Source organism: Sarcophilus harrisii, chromosome 3, assembly GCF_902635505.1.
Source record: "Sarcophilus harrisii chromosome 3, mSarHar1.11, whole genome shotgun sequence".
Taxonomy (NCBI): Eukaryota; Metazoa; Chordata; class Mammalia; order Dasyuromorphia; family Dasyuridae; genus Sarcophilus; species Sarcophilus harrisii.
The window spans coordinates 6,006,848-6,031,794 of record NC_045428.1 but is presented as its reverse complement, the minus strand read 5'-3'; the positions used below and the strand labels follow the sequence as shown (position 1 = coordinate 6,031,794).

Below are 24,947 nucleotides of genomic sequence, written 5' to 3'. Positions count from 1 at the left end.
TGAGTTGTTCTTAAAACATTTTGACTATTATAAATATCCAAATTAAAAACACAGGACCTATGAAGGAAGAAGCTATCAGTATCGAGAGAAGGAATTGATAAATAGAAGTACATAAAGAATTATGTCACATATATGCATATATATAAACATATGCAAACACATATTTATACGTATTTATGAATATATAGATAATGGAATATGAGTATATATGAATATATTGGTAGCAATCTCTGAGGGGGGAGAGGAAAAAAGAAAATGAAAGAAATTTACATGATAATTTTAAAAGAAATAGTAAGTTTACATAATAGAATTGTATTATCATATGTAATTTTTTTATTATACTATGCTATAAAAATGCTTGTTTAATACCATAAACCATAAAAGAAAAACAAGTTTTAAAAAGAAAAAAAACTTTAATATACTATTTAATTATATCATCTTAACAATTTTTATCATATGATCATCATCATCATCAATTTTATCTGTATCCACAAGGATGGATACAACCTCAGATACTTCCTAGCTGTGTGATTCTGAACAAGTCATTTAATTCTGTTTGTCTTCTATTCCTTATCTGTGAAATGAACTGGAGGAGAAAATGACAAACTTCTTCAGCATCTTTGCCAAAAAGAGGGGTTCTGCCAATGAGTTCTACCCACTTACTTTTCCTCCCATCCGTCTTCCTGAAATCTAAACGTTCACATAGCTTCCTCTGTGCAATTTTCCCTTGATAATATCTTGTGACCAACTCATGTCCACCATGGGCCTCTTTAGTGAATCTGGGTGACCCTCAACTTAATTCCTGTGATAATTCCGTTCTATGATTCATAGCCATAAAACTGAAAGCATATTGAAGTTGAAAAGATGGGCATTATTATTATTGCATTTTATATAGTTATCATTTGCCCAGGGAACTTTACTTAATTACATTTTAACTAAAAAAAGAAGGATGTGGTGATTTTGAGAGATTTATTGAAATGGGCTGATAAAAAATTTCCCCTTTGTTACCTGGGACCTTGGTAGTAATAAAGTCAGGGACGTAATTATTCCTCAGATAGGGTTGGGTGGATCCTAGAAAAGACTAGAACATGAGCTAATGAGGACAAAACAAAAACAAAAACAGAAACAGAAAACAAATCTGACCCTTGGGCTTCTAGCCAAAGAATCAACTACAGGTCTTGGCTCTGTGACTTCCAATGTCTGTTACTTCACATTCATTTAACCTAAATTTTCCCTTTTGTAAAACAAAAGAGTTACCCTGGCTTATATCTCAGACATTTTTGAGCTCCAAATCTCTGATGATCTAAGTCTATGATTCCAGGTCATTCCATGATATGGAATTCTATTCACACCATCTTAGGCAAAGTGATTCCTTCAATCTGGCTACAAGAAGCAATTCCATGGCTTTCTTTGGAATGAGAACAGGAGAGAGAGAGAGAGAGAGAGAGAGAGAGAGAGAGAGAGAGAGAGAGAAAGAAACTGTGGAGAAAATTATGTTAAGGATTAAACCATGCCTCTGCTACATGTTGCCAGATCATTTCCTTACCTACATCTCTTGCCATCTTCTTCATGGGAATATTTTTGTTTTTAATCCTAGCAATGCCTACTGTTTCCCAAATCACTGGATTTTATATATGTCTTATGTGTACTTGTCTGTCAGTATGCTGTATTCCCCTACTACAATGTCAAGTTCTTGAAAATAAAGGCTGTTTTGTTAATGTCTTTCTTCCACTAGGGCAAAGTAGGTAGCATAGACTTCTGGATTTGGAATTTAGAAGACATGTATTCAAATCCTGTTTGATGTATTTTTTTAACCATATGAACTCTAACCTCTCTGAGATTTAATTTCCTTGTCTTTAAAATAGGGATAATAATTTTCACAGGGATATTGTGAGAATTAAATGAAATAAAACATGCAAATTATTTTGCAAGCCACAAAAACAAGTGATAGCCAGTGCCCATCACTGAGTAAATCCTTATTGATGATTTGTCAGTTGCTTGTTAACCAACATCATGTTATAGAGAAGGAAAGTGTATACTACTTATGTGACTTGCATATGGTCAGACCAATAATGTATGTCTGGAGCAAAATTTAAACCTGGTTCATCCATAGTCCAGGACAAGTACTTTATCCAATATTCTGTAGCTACTTTGTATGAGATCGATAAGACAGAAACCCATAAAGATGTACCAAAAAAATCAGTGATTTAAGCAGTGCAAGGAATCAATAGAATGATATCAACATATAGCATAGTGTGAAATACCAAATGAATGATAGTGCTAATAAATCCTAATATCTGACATTGATGTAGTACTAATTAGTTTGCAAAGCACCTTATGTACAATAGCGCATTGAAATCTTACAGTTACTTGTCAAGCAAGGTGATAAAAGTATATTCCCTCAGATTTCCAGATAAGGATGTTGACACCCGCTGAGGATGACTGAGTGTGTGCCATGCTAACACTGGGAGTGACAGAGGGGAGATCTGAACTCATGATGGTCCTGCATCCCAATCCCACCCTATAAATCATGTCTCTTAACTCTCATGTTTAAATCAGTGGGCCGAGAAAGGGGAGAAACCTACTATGTGTTAAGAAGTATACTAAGCATTTTGTAAATATGAACCCAGATTCAATTCTATGTTCTCTATTTTCATTCTTCAGGGATTTCTTGACTTGTCATGTTGTCATCTGCAAAGATATCCTTCCTTTGAATGATTCTTTGAATCTATCTACCTTCCCTTCCTTTTTGTCTACTCAAGTTATATTGTATTCACCTCATATATTTTCATCATGTTTTCCCCCCCCAAGTGCTACTTATTCTGTGTACAATATAATAGCAATGTTCTGGGATGACCAGCTGTGGATGACTTTGCTATTCTCAGTAATACAATCATCCATGACTACACTGAAGGACTTATGATGAAAAATCCTATCCATACTCAGAGAAGGAACTGATTGTGTCTGAATACAGATGGAAGTATTCTCTCTCTCTCTCTCTCTCTCTCTCTCTCTCTTTCTCTCTCTCTCTCTCTCCTTTGTCTTTAAACTTAATTTTTATTGAGGGTTTTTATTTTCAGTAGGATGAGCGCTTATTTTTTCCTACAACTTGACTTTAATGGAAATGCTTTGAATAATTTCACAAGTAGTTTCTTAATTGTGGGTAGGGAAAAGAGAGAGAAGCTAGAACTCAAAAAAAAATAGAAAAGAAAAGAAATATAAAAAAAAATTTAAATGTAACTTGGGGAAATATTTACTAATTAAATAAAAAAAGCATTGATGAAGTTTATTCATCATTCAGATGAAGTTGATATCAGCATCCCAATGTTTGGTGAAGGAAAATCTGAGGCTTAGCAAGGGCAGATGATCATCGATTTAAAAGTGGAAAGGCCCCTAGAGGCCATTCTTCACTTTTTAGATGGAAAAAATGAACATTATTCATTCATAAATGATTCATGTGTCACATAAACTCTATAAGGATTATTAGGGATTTAGCATTAAGAGGAGAAAAAGGAAGGAATTAGAATAGGCAATGACAAAAAAAAATCACTCTTGGAAGATGATATGATGATATACCTTAAAAATCCTAGAAAATCATCCAAAAATCTACTGGAAACAATTAACAGCTTTTGCAAATTTGCAGGATATAAAATAAACCCACATATATTATCAGCATTACTGACAAAGCCCATCAGCAGTACACAATAACAATAACGGCTAAAATGTAAAATGATCAACTATGAAAGACTTGGTTCTTCTCAGTGGTTCAGTGGTCCAAGGCACTCCCAAGAGAGAAAATGGCATCTGCAGCCAGAAAAAATAACTAGGGAGATTCAATGTAAATCAACACATGTTATGGTCAATACTTCTTTCTGATTTTTTTTCCTCTCTCTCCATGGTTTTTCTTTTTGCTCTTATTTTTCTCTTTCAGTATGATTCATAAAGCAATGTGTATTTAAAATAAATCTAGGCATTAAATCAAACCATCTAATTTTATCAAAAAGTTAAGTGACTTGCCTAAGATCATGCATCTAAGAAGTGACTGAGGGGGAATTTGAAACAAAGTATTTCTTATTAAAAACACTTTTAACCCCTAATAATCCTTATGGGGTTTATCTGATACATGAATCGTTTGTGAATGAAACAGTTTGATAACTTTTTGAGCATGGTTCCAAATTGCTCTCCAGAATGGCTGGATCAGTTCACTACTCCACCAACAATGCATCAGTGTCCAGTTTTCCCGCAACCCCTCCAATATTCGTCACTATCTTTTCCTGTCATCTTAGCCAATCTGGCAGGTATGTAGTGGTATCTCAAAGTTGTCTTAATTTGCATTTCTCTGATCAGTACTGATTTGGAGCACCTTTTCATATAACTAGAAATAATTTCAATTTCTTCATCTGAAAATTGTCTATTCATATCCTTTGACCATTTGTCAGTTGGAGAATGGCTTGAATTCCTATAAATTTGAGTTAATTCTCTATGTATTTTAGAAATGAGGCCTTTATCAGAATCTTTGAATGTAAAAATATTTCCCAAGTTTGTTGCTTCCCTTCTAATCTTATCTGCATTGGTTTTGTTTATATAAAACCTTTTTAACTTAATGTAATCAAAATTATCTATTTTGTGATTGATATGATTTCTAGTTCTTCTTTGGTCACAAATTCCTTTCTCCTCCACAGATCTGAGAGGTAAAGTATCCTATGTTCTTCTAATTTGTTTATAATATCATCTTTATGTCTCGATCATGAACCCATTTCGACCTTATCTTGGTATATGGTGTTAGGTGTGGGTCAGTTTCTTCCATACTAGTTTCCAATTTTCCCAGCAGTTTTTGTCAAATAGTGAGTTCTTATTCCAAAAGCTGTCCCATTTACATTTAAAACTTTTTTTTTTAATATTTGTTTTATGGATTGTTTCTGTGATTTATCATTTAATTCACTCATTTTTTTTTTAATTATTTAATTTCTATTTGGTTTTTAGTCTTTCTTTTCCTAGCCCTTTATTGAATGTGAGTTTTATTGCACTGCAGTCTGAAAAGGAATCATTTACTATTTCTGCCTTTCTGAATTTGATTGTGAGGTTTTTATAACCTAATGCTTGGTCACTTTTTATGTACATGCCATGTACTATTGAGAAAAAAAAGTATATCCCTTTCTGTCCCTGTTTAATTTTCTCCAGAGATCTATAGTATCTAGGTTTTCTATGATTCTATTAACTTCCCTAGTTTCTTTCTTGCTTTTTTTTGTGGTTAGATTTGTCTAATTCTGAAAGGTTAATGTTGAGGTCCCCCATTATTATAGCTTTATTATCTATTTCTTCCTGTACCTGGCTTAAAGTCTTCTCTAGGAATTTAGCTACTCTACCACTTGGTGCCTATACATCTAATATTGTTACTACTTCATTGTTTATGGTACCCTTTATCAAAATTATTTCCTTCTTTTTCTCCTTTAATTACATCTATTTTTTTTTTTTGCTTTATCTGAGATCAGAATTGCTAAACCTGCTTTTTTTTTTTTTTTTACTTCAACTAAAACGTAATAAATTCTATTCTAGCCCTAACCCTTTAGTCTGTATATGTCTCTCTGTGTCAAATGTGTTTCTTGTAAACAACATATTGTAGGATTCAGTTTTTTTTAATCCACTCTGCTATTTGCTTCTGCTTTATGGGAGAGTTCATCCATTCATATTCAGTTATGATTACCAGCTCTGTATTTCTCTCCATTTTGTTTTCTCCCCAGCAGATATTTTTTTTCCTCTTTCCACCCTGTCCTTAGTAATGTTTTGTTTTAGCCACTCCACCCACTAGCTTATCTCCCATCACCCCTCCCTCTTTCTCTTAGTATTGTTTTTTTAGATCACTCCACCCACTACATATCTTCTATCATCCACCACCCCTCTTTTCTTACCATTTTTTCCCCCTAAAGTTTCTGTTCTGCCTTCTATCCTGCCCATCCTTTTTCTTTCCTTTTTTATTCTCTGGTTTCTTTATAAGGTTACATAAATTTCTATACCCAAATGAATGATTAAGTTATTACTTCTTACAGCCAAAACTGATTAGATAAATCTTCAGATAATTTTCATCCCTGTCCTTTCTTTCCCTAGATCATAATAGGTCTTTTGTGATTCTTCATGTGATCTAATTTGTCTGATTATACTTTCCTTTTGTCTTTTTTCCACTGTGGACCTCTGACCAATAACTTTAAATGTGTGATCATGGTATCCTAATTTTGCTGAATATAATATAATATAAGATGTAATAATAATAATAATATATAATAATGATATAATATAAGATGTAAAATAACTTATGAATTTGTAGAGATTGGTATTTGAGCTATTTTGTAGGCCCTCTAGGTCCTGTTATATAAAATTATAGGGGAAGGATAGAAAATTGCCAGAGTGCCACCAATTTGAGAAGATGATAATGGAAAACAGATAGAACTTCTTAGATTATCATTTTCTTCACTAAAGAAAATGACCCTTGTTCAGGAAATAAACGGCCAAACACAAATATCTAAAATTGTGACACTTATTCATAAAATAAGTAAGGAGATAATAAGAGAGCCCCTGGCTGCTTTCAATGAATCCATGTCACTTGGCCAAGAGGAAAATCTTGAATATTGACAGCAGCTGGGATTGCTGAGCCATTAGCTATGGTATTAGGAAGAGCACAAGAAACAGGAGACATATTGAAAAATAGAAAAAGGGCCAATATTATTCTGATTAAAAAAATTGGAAGGGCAGAGTTCAAAAACTGTAGACAATTCTGTAGAAAGTTCTAAAAAGAAATGTGAAAGAGAAAACGTCTAAAACTGAAACATTAACCCCAAAGCACCCAGCCTGACTTCATCAAGAATAGGTTATGACAATCTGACCTCATTTATTCTTTTAATAAAATTACTAAAGTAGTTAATGAAGTTGATTTAGATCTAAATCCTTCTATTTATAGCCTGGCTCAAGTTACATTAGATTTTAGCAAAATTTTGGATAAAATATCTCATATTCTTCTAGAGAAGATGATGAGATGAGAATTAAAATAAAATTAGAAGGATTCAAACCTGGTGGAATAACTGAATTCCAAGAATAGCTGTTCATAATTTAATGCCAACATGTTGTTAATGCTCTAGAAGCATTGTTGACCAGATGCTGTCTAACATTTTTATAACTGACTTGGTTAAAGGCAGAAATGGCAAGCTCATCAAATTGGTGTATGACAGCAAGAGAGGTGGAGTTGGGTGGTTAACACGGGATGATACTCATTAATTCTAAATGATTTTGACAGGTTACATCATGGGAATGACTTCAATAAGATAAAATTCCAGAAGAATGAAAATTCTTATACTTGAATATAAAATATCAACTACTTATGCATGTGGAGCTCCTAGTTAGATGACTTTTTTCGTGATGAGGCCTTTGAAATTGTCTCAGATCATAGTATTTTTGAAAATAGCTAAGCCATTTACCATTGATCGTTGTAAAATATTGCTATTACTATGTACAGTGTTATCCTGGTTCTGCTAGTTTTGCTTTGCATCAGTTTGTGAAACTTTGGATGAGTTTCCAGGTTTTTCTGAAAACTTTCTGCTTCTCATATCTTATAGCACACTAATATTTCATAGCAATCATATAACACAACTTGTTCAATAATTCCTCAATTGGTGGGCATACTCTCAACTTTCCATTCTTTGCCACTCCCCAAAAAGTTATTATAAATTTTTTTTGGTACATAAAGGTCTTTCTCTTTCTGTGTATTTATGTTGTTTCTGTCTCTATCTCTTTATCTCTATATCTCTCTGTATCTCTCTGTGTGTCTCTGTTGTCTCTTTTTCTTTTTATCTCTCCCTCTGTCTCTTTCTTCTCTTTGGAATTAAGACCTATGTTATTTCTGGGTCAAAGGGTTTACACAGTTTTATACCCATTTGAAGACAGGTTCAAATTGCTCTTCAGAATGGTTGGATCAGTTCACAAGTCTGACAACAGGAAATGTGGCCCAATTTTCCCAATCCCCTCCAAAATTTATTATCTTACTTATTCTGTTGTATTAGATAATCTGAAAGGTCAAAAGAGGTTCTTCGGAGTGGTTTTAATTTGCATTTCTCTAATCAATACTGATCTAGAACATTTGTTCCAATGACTACAGATAGTTTTGATTTTATCTGAAAAAATGCTTATTCATATTCTTTGGCCATTTATCAGTTGGGGAAATGAATTGTATACTTATAAATGTTTTGCTGATTATTTCTTTGTAACACAGTTTGTAATGCAGCTAAGCCACTTTCCTCTACATTGTTTTCTTATTAATTCTTTTGATATTCTTGACCTTTTGTTCTTCCAGACAAATTCAGGTATTATTTTTTAAAAGCTATCTATTTTTACTTGTGCTTGTTTTCTTAGCATTTAGCACAATTTCTGGTACCCAGCAAGCATTTAACAAATGCTTATTGATTTAATTTTCTTCCTAAAGCATGGTTAACAGTACTGGACACACAGGGCAGCCGATAAGGGCTCTCCAACGCAGGAAAGTATAGGATTCTCCCTCTTTCTTGCGAACATTATACTGCTCTCCATTCAGATCAAGCTCACCTTCCCTATCTGATCCCACATCACGTTCTGGCCCTTCTCAGCTATCAGTCTACTGTGAGTTCTGACCTTCTTCCTTTTCCTATGAATTCTTATCCAGATATATCTGCCCTCTCCCACACTCGTGCTGATGATTTTTTTTTCAAAAATTCTAATTAAAAATAATTGAATTAATAATTCCATCACTAATACAGGGAATCTGAACTGTGCATATGTGTGTGTGTGTGTGTGTGTGTACATATGTATGTATGGATAAGTGTGTATACACACACCCACACCCACATATATATATATATACACATCTAATCTCTATATCTATTGATACTTATATCTATTATCTAGATTCTGTATCTGTGGCCTTCTCAGATATTCTTGTTTCCCTGGCTGAGAACCAGGATGGCTATCAGACTTCAGGAGCCTCCTTCCTTAAAGTGGCTTTCCTTTAAGGCACAGTCATTTGCACACTTATGGCAAGATGCCTTCTCCTGTCAACAGGCCCTGCTGTTTCTGAGTGGTTACCAAAATAGGGTTAATTGCGGCAAGATACTGGTTAGCATCAAAGATCCTTGAGAACAGCCTTGTCTTTGTATTCCCAGTGCCTATGACAGTAACTGGCATGCAGTAAGTGATTACTAAATGGTTCTTGATGGATGGATTGTAGGAGTTACAGCCCCCAGAAATGGGCCAGTCTAAAAAGAAGAAAAATGGCATTCGGAGCCTTGGACATGCCTTGGGCTCAATGGTAACCACCCGAGCCATGTTGTAGACAGAGCTGGAAAAAAAGAAGAAAAGAAAAATCAAGAAATGTTGTCTCATTAATGTTACAGGAACAATAAGATTAAGGTCTGTGCCCATGAAGGGGCCTTCCCAGGACCTAGGCCTGACGCAAGCTGAGCGATATTAAAGCTTGGAACACTGGCCCAAGGCCAGCTCAGGTAATTTCATTCTTCCAATTTCAGATTCTCTCTGCAGTTTCCAACCCGACGTCCTTCAGTGTTTGCTGGCTGCACTGCTGCGCATCTTGGCTTTGAGCTGTTAAGTCATTCCTGCCTGGCACGCCCGAGGTCTGTGTATGAGAACCCTGGGGAAATTTTAATGAAAGTAACTTGTCACCTCCAGTCCCAGAGGATCCTACTCCCTGCACAGTGTGGGCTAAAGAGGCCTTCTGGACCCTCAGCTCTCCACTGGCTCGATCCAAGCCTGCTATAGCCGATGTCTGATGGAAAGGAAAAAGCCTGAGACTTTGTGTCAAAGCTGCAGATGAGAATTTGACTTCTGGCTCCCTGGCTTCCTCATCTGTAAAAGGAGGGAGGATTATGGGGACAGAAATGAATGATCTAAAGGCTACTTGTCGTTTGCTCTTCTTTCCCTTTATCTCGCATTTGTCCATCCCCCATATGCCAGGTCTCACCCTTCTATCTATCCCCATTTGCAAGATCTGGATACACTGGAGTTTGAGCACCAAAATGGGTCGTCCCAACTCCAATGTCTCCCTTCTCTACTCTCTCCCCACTCTATTCTCATACCCCTCAAACTGCCCTTCACTCCAATGCGGAAGTCAGATTTGATCTTGCTTCTACATAGATATAGTCACGTCATCACTCTGCCTCAGACACTTTGATGGTGCCCAACTACCTACAGATACTTTGGGAGACATTCACGGTATGATATGGGTAGGCACTCTGCTTCCTTTCTAATCTTGCTCCTTTCTGCATGTTCTATGTTCTGGTCAGCCTGGATGCCTCAATATCCCCCTTATGTGCCTTTACTCATGTGCTCTACATCCAGAACCCATCCAAGCCTCCTCTGCCTGAGAAGCAATATCGTGGAGTGAACAGTGAGCTGGCCTTGGAGGCAGCAGGCTCTGGGTTCAAGTCCCATCACAGAGAATAGTGGCTGGATGATGTTGAGCAAGTCACTTCACCATGTGCCTATCTCATGGGAACCATTAAAAAAGCCCCCAGTGTCAAGCCAGAAAGCCTCAGTTCTTCCTTCTGGGATTTATTATTTGTGTGACTTTGGCCCACCCACTTACACTCACTGGGGTTTAGTTGTTTTTGAGTGTAAAAAAGTATATGTGTGTGTGTGTGTGTGTGTGTGTGAGAGAGAGAGAGAGAGAGACAGAGAGACAGAGAGACAGAGAGGGACAGAGAGACAGAGACAGAGAGACAGAGAGACAAACAGAGACAGAGGGAGAAGGGGAGAGAGATGGACAGACACAGAGAGACACAAAGAGACACACGCAAACACACACACACACACACACACACAGAGAGAGAGAGAGAGAGAGAGAGAGAGACAGAGACAGAGACAGAGACAGAGACAGAGAGAGACAGACAGACAGACAGAGACACAGAGACAGAGACAAACAGAGACAGAGGGAGAAGGTGAGAGAGATGGACAGACACAGAGAGACACAAAGACACACACACACACATACACATACACACACAGAGAGAGAGAGAGAGAGAGAGAGAGAGAGAGAGAGAGAGTCAGAGTTCAAGCTTTGGTATATGTCCACATCACCTGAGATGGAGAATCCTCATCATAATATCACAAGTATCTCATTTGCAAAGCTCTTTACTGTTGCCAATGTATTTTACACATTATCTCTGGTGAGCTTCCCAACCGCCCAAGAGACAGATGTTTTCTCATCTTGTCCAGGATCACACAGAGAAGAAATGTCCCCCAGTCCTGCACTCTATCCATTATGTCGCCTTCCATCACATGCTAGAGAAAACTTAATTAGAGTCAATTAAAGCCACATGTATTGAGTACCTATTATATGTGAGGCTCCTTGCCAGGTGCTGGGGATTCAAGAAGAAAAATTGAAAGAATGAAGACCAGAGCCAGTCTTCCAACCTGCTTTTCTGACCCCTGAGTCTAAGGCTTATTCTTCTGCCCCCTGGGACCAGTCTTGGGAAACTGGTCCCAGGCCTAGGTGTGCATTTGCTTGCCATTTTAAGTGAGATGTGTACAGGGAGCACGTCCCTGCATTGGAGTTTCTCTCCGGATTTCCTGCTGTGCTGAAGTGTCAGCAGCACAGATTATCCTTCCTCCGAGCCTTTATAAAAACACTGACCTTTTCTCCAAGCTTCTATTTAGGAGATGGTGGGAGGGCAAGTAGGAGAGGAGAAGCTGTGACTGCTAGGAAGCTCCCAGGGAGTGTTGGGCCAGGCTAACCTTGGCCTTCTTTGACAGTATTATTCCTCCACTGCCTCGGATACTGAGCAGGATGTGTGGCCCTCATGGCAGGGTCTCAGTCACCAATCCTGACATTACCTATGGGAAATTCAGCAGGAAACAGGCTAAAAGATTAATGGCATTTGACAAATGACTTGATGGAGGTGGAGGTTGGGGAGAAAGCTTGGACCTCAAGACACAAACGCCAGGGGAGAAAATGAGCAACGTTCCTCTGGGTACCATTGAGTCATTGCTCAGAAAGGAGCAAGGCAGAGCACAGTCAGGTAAAAGCTCAACATGGATATAGATGTCAGGGGAAAGTATATTTTATATGTGATATATATTTATGTATGCGTATGCATATACATTATCTATCTTTATATGTATGTGTGTGTGTATAATATCTGTCCATCCATCCTTTTGTTTTTGTATGTATCTATATCTATGTATTTGTGTACGTACCTGTCCATCCATCCTTTTGTCTGTCTATATGGATCTAAATTTGTATGTATGAGTCTGTTCATCCTTTTGTTGTCTATATATCTGTCTATGTATCTTTCTATATATTTATGTATCTGTGCATGTATTTATCTATGTATCTCTCATATGTATGTATGTATGTATCAGTCTAATTTTCTATGTATCTATATATTATGTATCTGTGTATCTACTTGTCTATGTATCTTCATCTATCTATCTGTGTAATAGGAGGACTGAATAATGAAATGTCAGTCCTTAAAGCTCACTCAGATTTGCCCTTTCTGGTAGTTTATACAAAGCATGTCCGTGTATTTCCTGGTTGAATCAAGCAGATGGTACTTGGGAAACTTTTTTCCAGTCATAAGTCTCTAAGGGGCTGGGACTGTGAGATGAAAAAAATCTTCTAACTGGCTGTGGATCTTGAAGAACTAATGCCTCAAGGGGTATTGAACTGGGACTTAGGGCATATACAAAGAGAATGAACTGTCCCTTTCCTTGCTGGAAGTTACTAAGGCTGGGAGAGGCTGGGTGGTGAAGGGCCAGGGCTTTTCTATCTCCCACTTAGCCAACACGTGTTCATATAAGTCCATATCATCTTTTGGGCTTTTTTGCATTTATTCTGCAGGCCATCCCTGTGGCCATGTGACAATTCAGAAGTCCAACTGATAATCAGGGGTAGTAGTAGTTGCTCTGTCTGACCTCACTGGTTTCCTTTAAGTATTAACTAAAATCCCAATTTGTATTAGAAACCTTTTCTTTCTTTCTTTCTTTCTTTCTTTCTTTCTTTCTTTCTTTCTTTCTTTCTTTCTTTCTTTCTTTCTTTCTTTCTTTCTTTCTTTCTTTCTTTCTTTCTCTCTCTCTCTCTCTCTCTCTCTCTCTCTCTCTCTTTCTTTCTTTCTTTCTTTCGAAAGGCTTTAAATGCCAAATAAATTTTTTTTCATTTAACTTAGAAATAGTAGGGAACCAACAAAACTTCTTGAGGGAGAGATGTGACCAGACCTGGACTTTAAAAGTATCATTTTGGTATCTGTGTCTAAGATGGATGGGAGACAGAAAGAACTGGCAGTATCATCACCACGTAGGAAGCATTTTTTTTTATTAAATCTTTTTATTTTCAAAACATATTCATAGATAATTTTTTCACACTGACCCTTGCAAAACTTTGTGTTCCAATTTTTCCTTCCTTCCCTCTCCCCTCCCCCAGATGACAAGTAATTCAATATATGTTAAACATGGTAAAAATATATGCTAAATACAATATATGCACAAATATTTATATAATTATCTTGCACAAGAAAAATTAGATCAAAAAGGGAAAAATGAAAAAAAATGCAATGCAAGCAAACAGCAACAAAAAGAGTGAGAATGCTATGTTGTGATCCACACAGTTCCCACAGTCTCTCTCTGGGTGTTGATGTCTCTTTCCATCACAAGACCATTGGAACTGGCCTCAATCACCTCACTTTGAAAAAAAGCCATGTCATCAGAATTAATCATCGTATAATATTGATGTTGCCCTGTACAATGATCTCCTGGTTCTGCTCATTTCACTCAGCATCAGGCCTTCTTGAAATCCTCCTGCTGGTCATTTCTTACAGAACAATAATATTCCATACCATTCATATACCACAGTTTCTTCAGCCATTCTCCAATTGATGGGCATCCACTCAGTTTCCAGTTTCTAGCCACTACAAAGAGGGCTCCCACAAACATTTTTGCACATGTGGGTCCCTTTCCCTCCTGTAAGATCTCTTTAGGATATAAGCCCAACAGAGACACTGCTGGATCAAAGGGTATACACAGTTTGACAGCCCTTTGGGCATAGGTCCAAATTGCCCTCCAGAATGGTTGAATCAGTTCACAAACTCCACCAACAATGCATCAGTGCCCCAGTTTTCCCACATCCCCTCCAATATTTATCATTATCTTGTCCTGTCATTTTAGCCAATTTGAGATGTGTGTAGTGGTACCTCAGAGTTGTCTTAATTTGCATTTTGGAAGCCTTTTCTAAGCCCTCTTGATTCTTATGCCTTCTTACTTATGTCCTATTTCCTCTACATGTATTTTGCTTCAATATATTGTTTGTATATTGTATCCCTCATCATATGAGAAGCTCTTTGAGAGTAGGGATTTTTTTTTGCCTCTTTTTATATTCCCGTATATTAAGTAGTACTTAATAAATATCGATTGACAGTGCCACCCAAAAAGTAGTTGTGACCAACTACAGAGCAAGTATCTACATCTAGAGGTGGATAGTCTCTGACCCCTTGTGACAAAAATAACTGTTCTCTTTATATTCTTAAAAACAAACAAACAAACAAAAAAAAAAAGTACCATTTCTTAGAGCGCTGCATTGTCTTAGGGAAATCTTATTGGGGTTTAATATTAATAACACTAATAATGCTGCTGATGATGTTCCAGAGACCAGGAATCATGAGATGTTCCTTGGTTTTCTGTTTTTTAGAAGTCTTTTTACTTTCTTTTGAGGCTAGTCTCCCCAAGGTTCTTATGATCCAAAGGGAAAAGTGTGGCCTTGGCTGAGGAAGCCAATTGTGGTTGTTTTGTTAACAAACATTATTGCTATAACTTCCCCATAGACTTTTCTCACATTTAATAGAATCCAATTGATTGATGAAAGGGAGAAAAGTGGTCAGGTCACAGGCCCTGTAATGTTAGGAACTTCATAATCCTTCTGATTTATGCTTAGAATGCTGAGGAAAGTTCATAATTGTCGTCCTTTGGCGCCCACAACTGGTGAGTATGTATGCCTATTTGGGTAAGTGGTCCCAGAGGAGGTAAGCTAGCTACCTTCCTTATCCTTTTCAAACTTCTCCTTCCTCTATCTTCTTCCCTTTTTATGTCTCTTTCTCCTTCCCATTCTTCTTTCCCTTTTCTTATTCCCTCCCTATTTCCCCCTCTCCCTTTTTCCTTCCCCCTTTTACCTTCCCTTTACCTCCTCTCCTTTTAGAGAATTAGGGAGACAATATTCCACAGAAGCTGCCATCTTTGCCTCTTTATAATGTCCAATTGACCAGGAATTCAGAGAGCCAGGGTCAAAGCTAGACCCAGCGTTCAGATCCAAATGAAATACAAGTCTTCAGGCTCTTGCTCATTTTTCTAAGCAGGAAGACCAGAATCCAAGAAGATTACTAGGTAGCTCTTCAAACTCAAAAGGACAGAATACACCCTTAGTCCACAGCTTGTTTTTTAGTTCTTATGAACTAGAGAAGAAAAAGAGCCAGTCTACCCACAATTCTCAGTGACTGACCATCTTTCCCTCCCTCCCTCCCTCCCTCCTTCTCTTCCTTCTCTCTCTCTCTCTCTCTCTCTCTCTCTCCATTTATTCATCTATCCATCCCTTCATCCCTTCACTGTCACCTCAGTCATGCATTATCTTAGACACACAACAAACATGCTTTACTATCTCATTAATTCCTCGCCCATTTATCCAGGTATCCAGGTACCTAATTACTTTATTCATCTCCTTCACTCAGTTAAACAAGCCCCACACCCTTCTCACTTCCTATGGCTCCACTGTTCCTGGCCTTTATTTTTATTTGATCTTTTATTTTTGATAGTTTGATCATTCTAGTTCTTTAATTCACTCACCAAGTCACTGGCTCACACTTATCTCACCTGAATGCCCTGTGACATATTTAGTTAATTCAATTAGGACCTCACAGTCTTGGAGTCATCCTCAACTCATCAGCAGAACTCATCTCACATATTTCATCTGCAGCCCTGCCCTGTCACTTTCACCTTCCCAACTTACCTTGCAACCAGCCCTTTCTCTCCATTCCCACGGCTACCACCCTGAGCAGAACATCATCCAGTAACATCTAGAATATTGACAAAGTCTTCTTGGTCTTCTTGACTCAAGTCTTACCTTTCTTCATTCCACCTTCATTCAGCTGCCCAAATGCTCTTTCTAAAGTACCGATAGAAGCTAACCGTGTCACAGCTCCGTAGAAAATGATCCTTTTTGACTTTTCCAGTCTTATTATAATTTCTTCCCTTCTTATATTTTATGATATAACACTATGAACCTTCTTCTGGTTCTTGAACTTCCTTATTCTCCCAACTCCCTGTTTTGTTTTTCCCATGCTGCTGTTCTGGATGCCAGGAACCCTCTTTCTCCTCACCCACCTCCCTTCAAATTCAAATCCCAGTTTTTGCAATGCTCACCTCTATCCCTGGCAAATTTGCTTTGAACTAATCTTCCATCTGCATGGTGTAGACTTTGTGTATACATTTTTATGTAACTATTTATGTATCTATTTTTATGTATCCTTTATCACACTGTGAGCTCTTTATGGAAAGGGGCTGTGTTTCTTTGTATCCTAGTATTTAGGCCTAACAGTCAAATTATAAAGATTTATTAAACTACCATTATGTGCTAATCACTATGCTAAGTACAGAGGATTCAAGGAAAGGCAAAGGAAGAAAGGACAGAAAGAAAGAAAGGAGAGAAAGGAAGAGAAAGAGAGAAAGAAAGAAAGAAAAAAGAAAGTGGGGTGAGAGACAAAGAAATGAAAAAAGAAAGAAAGAGAAAAGAAAGGAAAGAGGGAAGGCGGGAGGAAGAAAGGAAAGAAGGAAGGAAGGAAGGAAGGAAGGAAGGAAGGAAGGAAGGAAGGAAGGAAGGAAGGAAGGAAGGAAGGAAGGAAGGAAGAAAATACTATTCCCTGGACGAATTCATCATCGAATGGAGGAGACAGCAAGTAAACCAGAATTTACAAATGAGTTATACACAGGAAAGACAGACAATAATTCAAAGAGAGGAGGCAGTGGAGAGAGGGATTGGGAAAGACTTCTTGTGGTGCGGGATTTTTGCTTGGATCTGAAAGGAGCCAGGGAAGTTAGGAGTGGAGGCAAAGAGAGGAAACCATTCCAAGCAGGGGGGCATGAAGCTGGTGCTTAATATTAAATGCTTGTTGACTGACTGACTCTCCCTCTGGTCGCCATTGGAATATGGACCTAATTGAGGTCCGTATCACCTTGCCCTCCTCTTCATTAAATAAAAGCCTCCTAAAGTCTCTGCCTTCTATCGCCTCTGCTCTCCGGTCCTTGGCAGACAAATTCCAAGATAATCTCTCCAAGACACACATCTGCCCGTGTCACTTCTCCCCTGCTCTAACTTTCAGTGGCTCCTACTGCTTCTAGATAATAAGTCCCAGGGGAATATGTGTCTGGCCCAGGGCCTAGGACATTGTGCTTTAGAGGCGTTTGTCCAATTTAATCCAATAGAATGCAAGCGCCTCCGTTGAGTATTTGAGGACCTCAGTCATCCAGTTTTCACCGCCCTCCCTTTCCAGCCTCCTTTCCCATTGGTCTTCTTCACCTGCAGACCGGATCACTGTCTGTTCCCCCGAAGAAGAGACCTGCTGCTTCTAGAGGCCCAGGCCATCCTCCTTCCCCGCCTGCTCTCTCCCCACGGGGCTCCCTTCTCTGCCTGGGCGGTCCCTGCCCACCCGGGGCTCCTCTCCCACGCCCAAGGGCTCTCTAGCTGGGGCGGGCATTTGCCCGGACCTCTCCCTCGTCCTCTCCCAGGCAGCCTCGATTCCCGGCCTCCCCGGCTCCCCTCCCCCCATTCCCCCCCAGCCCCCAGGCCAGCCCTTTTATTTGGCATTTCGGGATCTGTCTCCGCGGGGCCTCGGCCGGTGTTTTGCCCGTAGTCGCTGCTTATTCACTTAAGCCCATTGCCAGCCAAGCGCCAGCCCTGGGCAGGGAGGGCAGGGGGCGAAGGAAGGGAGACCACCCGGGGGGCGGCCGGCGCTGCGCGGGGAGGGGGGGGGGCGGCACGGGGATGCGGGCGGGTCCTTCCCGGGAGAGCCGGGGCGGGGACAAGAGCGGCCGCCCTTTGGTTTCGGCCCGGACCCCGCCTAGCCCGGGGAGGGGGACGCGGTGACCGCCCCCGGCGGAGGCCGGGGAGAGGAGGGGCGGTCCGGCCGCTCCAGATGTTCCCCCGGGGAGGCTGGGCCAAGGCAGGGAGGGGCGGGGCAAGGGGCGGAGAGCGGAGAGCCAGGCGGGGCTGGGGGAGGGCAGGGGCGGGCCCCGACTGGCAGCCTGCGCTCCGACTCTCCCGGCGGGCATTCGCTGCCGGGCTCCGCTCCCTCGGGCAGGATCCCGGTGTCGGGCAGCCCCGGGCTGCTGCCAGGCGAGGTCCGCCCCGTCCCGTGCCCGCTCTCGGTCCCGCTCCGGGCGGCGCTCGCCGGGAACTGGCCCACGCTTTCGGGGAGGGCCCTGCCCCGGGAAATCCTCTCCGGGCTGCGCTCGCTCGCTCGCCCGGCCCGGCCGCGCCGGCTCAGGGTGGAGCAGCCGGGGCCAATCGGGCGATACCGGGGGAGGAGCCCTGTCCCTGGGGAGAGCGAGGAAGAAAGTCGGGGGGAAAGTAAGTGCAAGCTCGGCGGACTGGCCGCAGCCCGGCCCGGGCACAGGGCGGCGCCGGGGGCAGCGCCGGGGGCAGCGCGGAGCAGGGGCCGCGCCGGACGCAGCGCAGGGCAGAGGCGCCCGCAGCCCGCTCCCGCCGGGCTCCGCCTCCCCGGCTTTAAGGTGAGTGTCCGAGCTGGGAGGAAGGGGCGCGGACTGCGCTCTCCGCAACTCTTCCCTCCTGCCCTGCAGCCCCAACCCCGGGCCGCCCCTGACAGCGTTCGGGGGCAGAGGAGGCTCGGTGCCCGGGTCGTGCTCAGGAGCGGTCCTGAGGCTGCCTGCGGGGCTCAGCGGCCACGCCGGGCGCGAGGTGCCAGCCTGGGGAGGGGGGCACCGAGCCGGGGCTGAGCCGGGCGGGGCGGGGAGGCTCCGGGAAGGCCGCTGCTCCTGGGGCTCCTGCCCTGGACACGCTTCCGCGGGGGCACCGAGCCGGCGGGGGCTTGGCACGGCGCCCTCTGGGCCCCACGCTCTGCCAGGGATCCAGACCGGGCTGCACGGAGCGGGCAGAGCGTGGCGCTGTCGGCAGCCTCCGGCGCCTCTGCGCGCCAGGGCTCGGACTGCTGCTCCGTCCCATCTTCTCGGGCGCTCCGCCTTTCCGCGTGGGGTGGGAGGTCTGGTTTGCCGGGAGCGGCTCTGATGCTCCAGCTGGGGCCTCCTTCCCCCCGAACTTCGGAGAATCAGAAGCTGGGAATTAAGAGCGCAAACGGACAGACACGCACCCAAACTTTGGATGCCTCCCGAGCCCCAGCTTCGTTTCGATCCTACTTTTATTTTGAAAGGGTGCTCCGGAGCGGGCGCTTTCACCTGTGCTTGCCGCGCCGGGTGGGAGACCCCGGCGTTCTGAGACCGAGCAGCCGGACTCTATTTGGCCAGGAGGCAGCTGGTACGTGCGCATGCTGCTAGATTAGGGGATGGTCCTGCGGTCGGAGAGAACGTTTAGGAAGGTGGCTCGGTCGGGTGGGAAGAGCCCCAGGCTCCAGATTCCCAGGGCTTGGGTTGAAATTCTGCCTCGGACGCGATGAGCGCCGGCTCCTTAATCTCCCCTGGTCTCAGGTTCCGCAAGGGTAGAATAAAGGGGGGAGGTCTAGAGGGTCTCTGGGCCCCCCTTCTGCTTGAGATCTGTGATCCCATGACAAAGGATGCGGCTGGGGAGGGCTCAGGAGAGGAGCTCCGAGCCCCTGCTTTGACATTGGCTGTGGGACGGGAGGCAGGGAGCGGGATCTCTGAACCTCGGAGTCTTCAACCATGAAATAAGCATATTATGTCCCCTCGCTGCCTCCCAGGGTCCACGAATCTAGAACTAGAAGTGACTTCAGAGGACCTGCCACCCAACCCCCTCGTTATCCAGAGGAGGGAACTGAGCCTCCGGAGTCAGAAATGAATTGACTAAATCGGTTCAGTGTCAGAGGGGGGAGCTGCAACCTGGCAGGTCTATGCTGTTCTCCCCCCAATCCCCGAATCGTGTGCTGGGTGCATAGTCATGCACGGGGGTCTTCTTCTTCCTGCTCAAATGAAGAGACTGGACTACCCCCTCTGCCCCCTCCAGTCGGCAGCAGTGCTGATGTTGGACCCATCGTCCCTCACTTTCTGTATGTTTCATGGCCACCTGTGTGCCTCGACTTGGGGGTGGGGGGTGAGTAATCTGGCTCAGGTCTGTTAGCTGGACCAGTTTCTCTGGATCCAGCCTTGAGGAAGCAGAACAACTAGGCTAAGGGGAGTTGGGGGGAGAAGAGAGAGAGAGAGAGAGAGAGAGAGAGAGAGAGAGAGAGAGAGAGAGAGAGAGATTAGGAAGGGGGGAAAAAGCCCCATTTGCTTCCTGATTGTGGGTATCCAATCCTTTAATTAAATGCTGTTGTTTGTTGAGCTCTGACAATTGATTTTATTCCCAATGACTTGGTTGCAATTATTTACTGCTGCCCCTATAGTCAGCAGACTCCCGTAATTGAGTGAGCACATTTGGAGCAGCTCTGCCACATCTTTACCGCTTAGAGCATCGGTGGCTTGTATTGATGGAAGCTCTGCGTGTGTTTGGGGGTGAGGTGGGCAGGGGAGAGCCCGGAGATTTGGGGATGCGGGCTGTTTGGTAGGACCCAGCCACCGGCCAGGACACGCTTGCTTTTTTGTTCAGTGGCAAAGAGCCATCTTCCGACCTAAGATCAGGCCAAGGGCAAGGAGAAGGGTTTGAAATGTGGTGGTTGTTTTTCCTTTCCATTCCTGGAGGAATGAGCTCGAAATGTGTAGGAGAATGATGGCAAAGTACTTCTTGTGAAACTCTCAAGTGACCCCCGGTCCTGTTCATGAGGCAACGCATTTCCCCACATTTTAGAGTATGTCCTGGACATCCCAAGGGGCAGGGAAATGAGCTATCCGTCATCCTTCGCCCTGGTCAGACCACACTGGTGCACTGGCTTCAGGCGCTTAGACTACATTTTGTCAAGTCCATTGAGCAGCTGGAGAGCACTGAGAGGAGGGCTGCCAAGATGGTGAAGGGACTGGAGATGTGGCATCGAGATTGCATGGCAGGTCTTTGCAGCTGAAAGAAGGGCAGATGTTTAGCCTGAAGAAGGAAAGACTAGAGTTTGGAGAAGAGGCTGTGACATCTGGCTTAAAAGATTTGAGGTACTATCCTAGGAGAGGGGGCTGAACTCCATTTGTTTGATTCTAAGGGGAGACTTGCAGCAGTGGAGACCGACTCCATCTCAGTTTCCCCCTCTGAAAAATAAGACCATTAGTGTGAATATCCTTTAAGGTCCCTTCCAGGTGCATAACTATAACCCTGTGATACCTACATCCCCACCATCTGCCATGGTGACTAGTGCATGGTGGGTCGTGAACAAAGGTTTCTCAAGCAACTGAGTCACAGTTGGGGAACTGAGAGAATGTCTGGTTACCAGATTCCATACAATGACGTACAATTTAGAATAATTCTCAGGACAAGGTTGAATATTTTATTTTTTTGGAGCGCATGGGGCAGGGCAGCTTAGTGAAAAAGCTCACTGGACTTGGAGCCAGGACCCCTACATTTGAACTTCTGGCACCATTTAGTCTTTGATCCATGGATAAACCACTTGACTTTCCTTATCCTTACCTGCCTCATCTAGAAAACTGGCTTACTAACATATCAGGAGAACAGGAATCTTTCTTTTATTTTAAGGGGATAAGAGCACCGAGGATATTGGCCAAATGCCCAGTGTATTGTGTCTGAATCTGGCTGGGGGCTAACCAAAGTGAAGTTCTCTCCAAATCAGTGAAAAAGTCAAGGTTCAAGTCCATGCTTCTTAGCTGAATCTGTCTATTTTGTTCTCCTTGAGCTTCCTTGCCTTTTCTCAGATGGGGCAAAGCTACCATAAGAGTATAGGATTATGCATTTGGAACTTGAAAGACTTATGGAGATCATTTAGTCCAAGTGTCTTATTTTACAGAGAAACTGAGGCTCAGATATGCTCAGTGATTCGCCCTGCTTCTATGAAGATGGCTATTTTGAGCTGGCAATGGAAGAGCTCCCACTTTTTTTTTTCCAGAAGTGGGAATAGAATTTCATTATCTATTTATCCGATTGTCTGCCCATCTATCCATCCATCCATGAGTCTGTCAGTCTGTTTACCTATGTATCTATCTATCTGTCTATATCTATCCATGTATCTATCCATCTATGTATCTATCTACCTTATCCTATCTTATCTATACACACAATCCCCTCTGACTGACCTCTTAGTGACTTACCCAAAGCCCACATTTGCTGGATTGGAAGATCAATGCCATGACTCTGAAACAGAGCCAAGCCATCTGACCTCCTGGGGATCAGATTCACATAGGTATGTTCCTTTTATGTGACACTGATCTCCTCTCTTGACTCCTAGCATCTTCTCTGGCTGTCTCCCATGGCTGGAGCCTTCTCCCTCTCCATCTCTGTCTCCTGGCTTCCTTCAAGGTCTGGCTAAAACTCCACTTTCTCTAGAAAGCTCTCCCCTAACCCTCTTTTCAGGGCTTTCCTTTCTTCTCTTCCCCTCCACATACATACACACACACACACACACACACACACACACACACACTGGCTTCATGAGCTGCTCTTCTTTCCTAAGCTCTCTCTGTCTGCACAGATGTAGGAGCTGGTGAGTCATGTCTGCAGTGACCGAGCTGGGTTAAATTGCTATTAAAGAAGGCCTCCTCCTGTGCGCTCTTCTTGCTGGGAAATGATAGAAGAAGAATGGCAAACTCAGAGCATTTTCTTTCTGCTCTCTTGAGATAAATCCAGGTTATAGTATGGGGATTGTTCAAGTACCTTTTGAGTTTCTCCCTCTCCTCCGAGCACGCCAGCCCGATTGCCCCACTTTGCCAAAGCATAGGATTTGGGGTGGGAGGAGGAGGAAGAAGCAGGGTTTGAAGAGTAGACCTATAGTGTTAGGCCAGGAGAATGGGTTCTTTATTTAAGAAAATTGAAAAAGATTAGAGGGCTTGGGGATTTGAATCTGCCCTTACCAAGATGGGGCTATTTAATTCACTTCAATTTCACAGACCCTGACCAAATGCTTTCCATGGGCCAGGCATTATACTGGGAGTTAGAAATGGGAAAGCATCAATGACCTTGTATTGTATTGAGTCTCTGCCCTCAAGGAGCTTCCATTTTATTGGTGACTCTCTTCTGATCTATAATTTCCAGGATGCTGGGAGGTTTTCTGGAAAGGGGAGCGGATCACTGCTGGAAGTCTTTCCCATATTAAAAAAAAAATGATAAAAATCCATTGTCTGGGAGCCATGGAATAGGGATGGGAGTGGCAGTTAAAGAACATATACTTGGAGAAGATTAGCTCAGTGAAAAAAAACATTGGTCTTAAGGACTTAAAGGCCCCAAGTTCTTTTTTCTGACATCTACTAGCTGAGCAACACTGCCTTTATCTTTTGGGAGACTCAGGCTGCTCATGTGTAAAACAGAGATAATAATAGTATCTTTCCTACATGTCCCTGTAAAGATTAAAATGATAAAAGGGGGAAGGCTCTTTTCAAAAATCGAAGATCAGTATATCTAGGATTGTGTGGAAGGAAGGACCATGTGAATGTGTCCTCCTTGGTTTCCTGCATATCACACTTCAGAAGGAGATGGGAGGAATCATTGAATCCTTTGTCTTTGACATGTTTAGGATATTCCCTTACAGATCTAAAATATCTTTGGGAAGGGCATTGGAGATTGGGTGCAAGGACCCTAGCAAACTCCCATCTTAACTGGATGTGGGGTGAAGGAAGGGAAGACAAGGAAGGGACTCAGGTGTAAGGGACTCTTAGTCATCTCAGAGCACTGAGCATCTATGCTCTTGACTAACAACCCTTACCCAACAAGTCAGCAATTATTACCTCTAGGAGGTTATAAAAGTGCATATTTTCCCTAAGCAGAATTAATTTTGATCCTGTTTAATTTAAAATAATAAAAATGCCAGAGAGCTTTTTAAGGAGGGAGTCATAAAATGAGGCCAATGGAAAATTGGATGTCAAAAGTCCTCGAGGTTGGGGAATCAGTCACAGAATGATGGGAAAACACATTTCCATCCCCATGATAAACTAGAGATGACTAGAAAGGCTTCCTGTCTCTGACTGTGGCCAACGCAAAGTGGCATTAATATTTATTGGTTGTTAAGGAGGTCTAAAGGAAAATGGAAAATGGGCAAGTGAATTACACTGGTATCTTTGGGGGCTCTGATTCTCAACAACTAAACTTATGTCGGATTCTATAATTATTCCTCCTCTTTTCCCATAAACAGTGATTAAGAGTAAATGAGAAAAATCCTTAGGAATAAGAGGAGCTAACCCTTGGATGTTTATGGTGTAGCCATGACAAAATCGGGTCATCTGGCTGAAAGCTGTATGGTGTATTGGACTGAACCCTGCCACGACAGTCTAGCTTCTGATATTTACTCCCTGCGTAACCTCAGTGAAGTTACAACCTCTCTAGGCCTCCATTTCCTTACCAATATGTAATTGTGAAAAAATGAACTTGAGGATCTTAGAGGGTTAATCTAGTTCTAATTTTTTTGTGATTCTAAGATTGATAATCTTCTGGATAAGCAGTAAAGCTTCTAGGAAATTGATACCTTCATCTTATAACCCACATTTCTTATAAAGACATTTTCATCTGAGAGGAGAAGGATCTGTTTAGATCAGAGAAAAGTGGAGGGGGAAGGAGCTATCTGTAAGTACTGAAATGATTGTCATGTGGAGGGGGACTCAATTTGTTCTGTTTGGTCCCAAGGGATAGAACAAGAAGAAAACACAGGAGAAAA

The 24,947-nt window shown here is 42.3% G+C and overlaps 1 protein-coding gene across 4 annotated transcripts in view; it reads left to right on the top strand.

Moving 5' to 3' along the window:
* The first annotated feature begins 18,197 nt into the window (after positions 1-18,197).
* IL1RAP (interleukin 1 receptor accessory protein) overlaps positions 18,198-24,947 on the top strand; it is a 135,771-nt gene continuing 129,021 nt past the window's right edge. For 2 of the 4 annotated variants that reach the window (XM_031957422.1, XM_031957423.1), the window contains exon 1: positions 18,198-18,634. In XM_031957422.1, coding sequence (XP_031813282.1) covers positions 18,201-18,634 — 434 coding nt within the window. In that variant the 5' untranslated portion in view covers positions 18,198-18,200. Of the gene's footprint in view, positions 18,796-19,448; positions 19,556-24,947 lie in introns of those variants that run through there. The other 2 variants (XM_031957424.1, XM_031957425.1) reach the window with 2 other exon arrangements.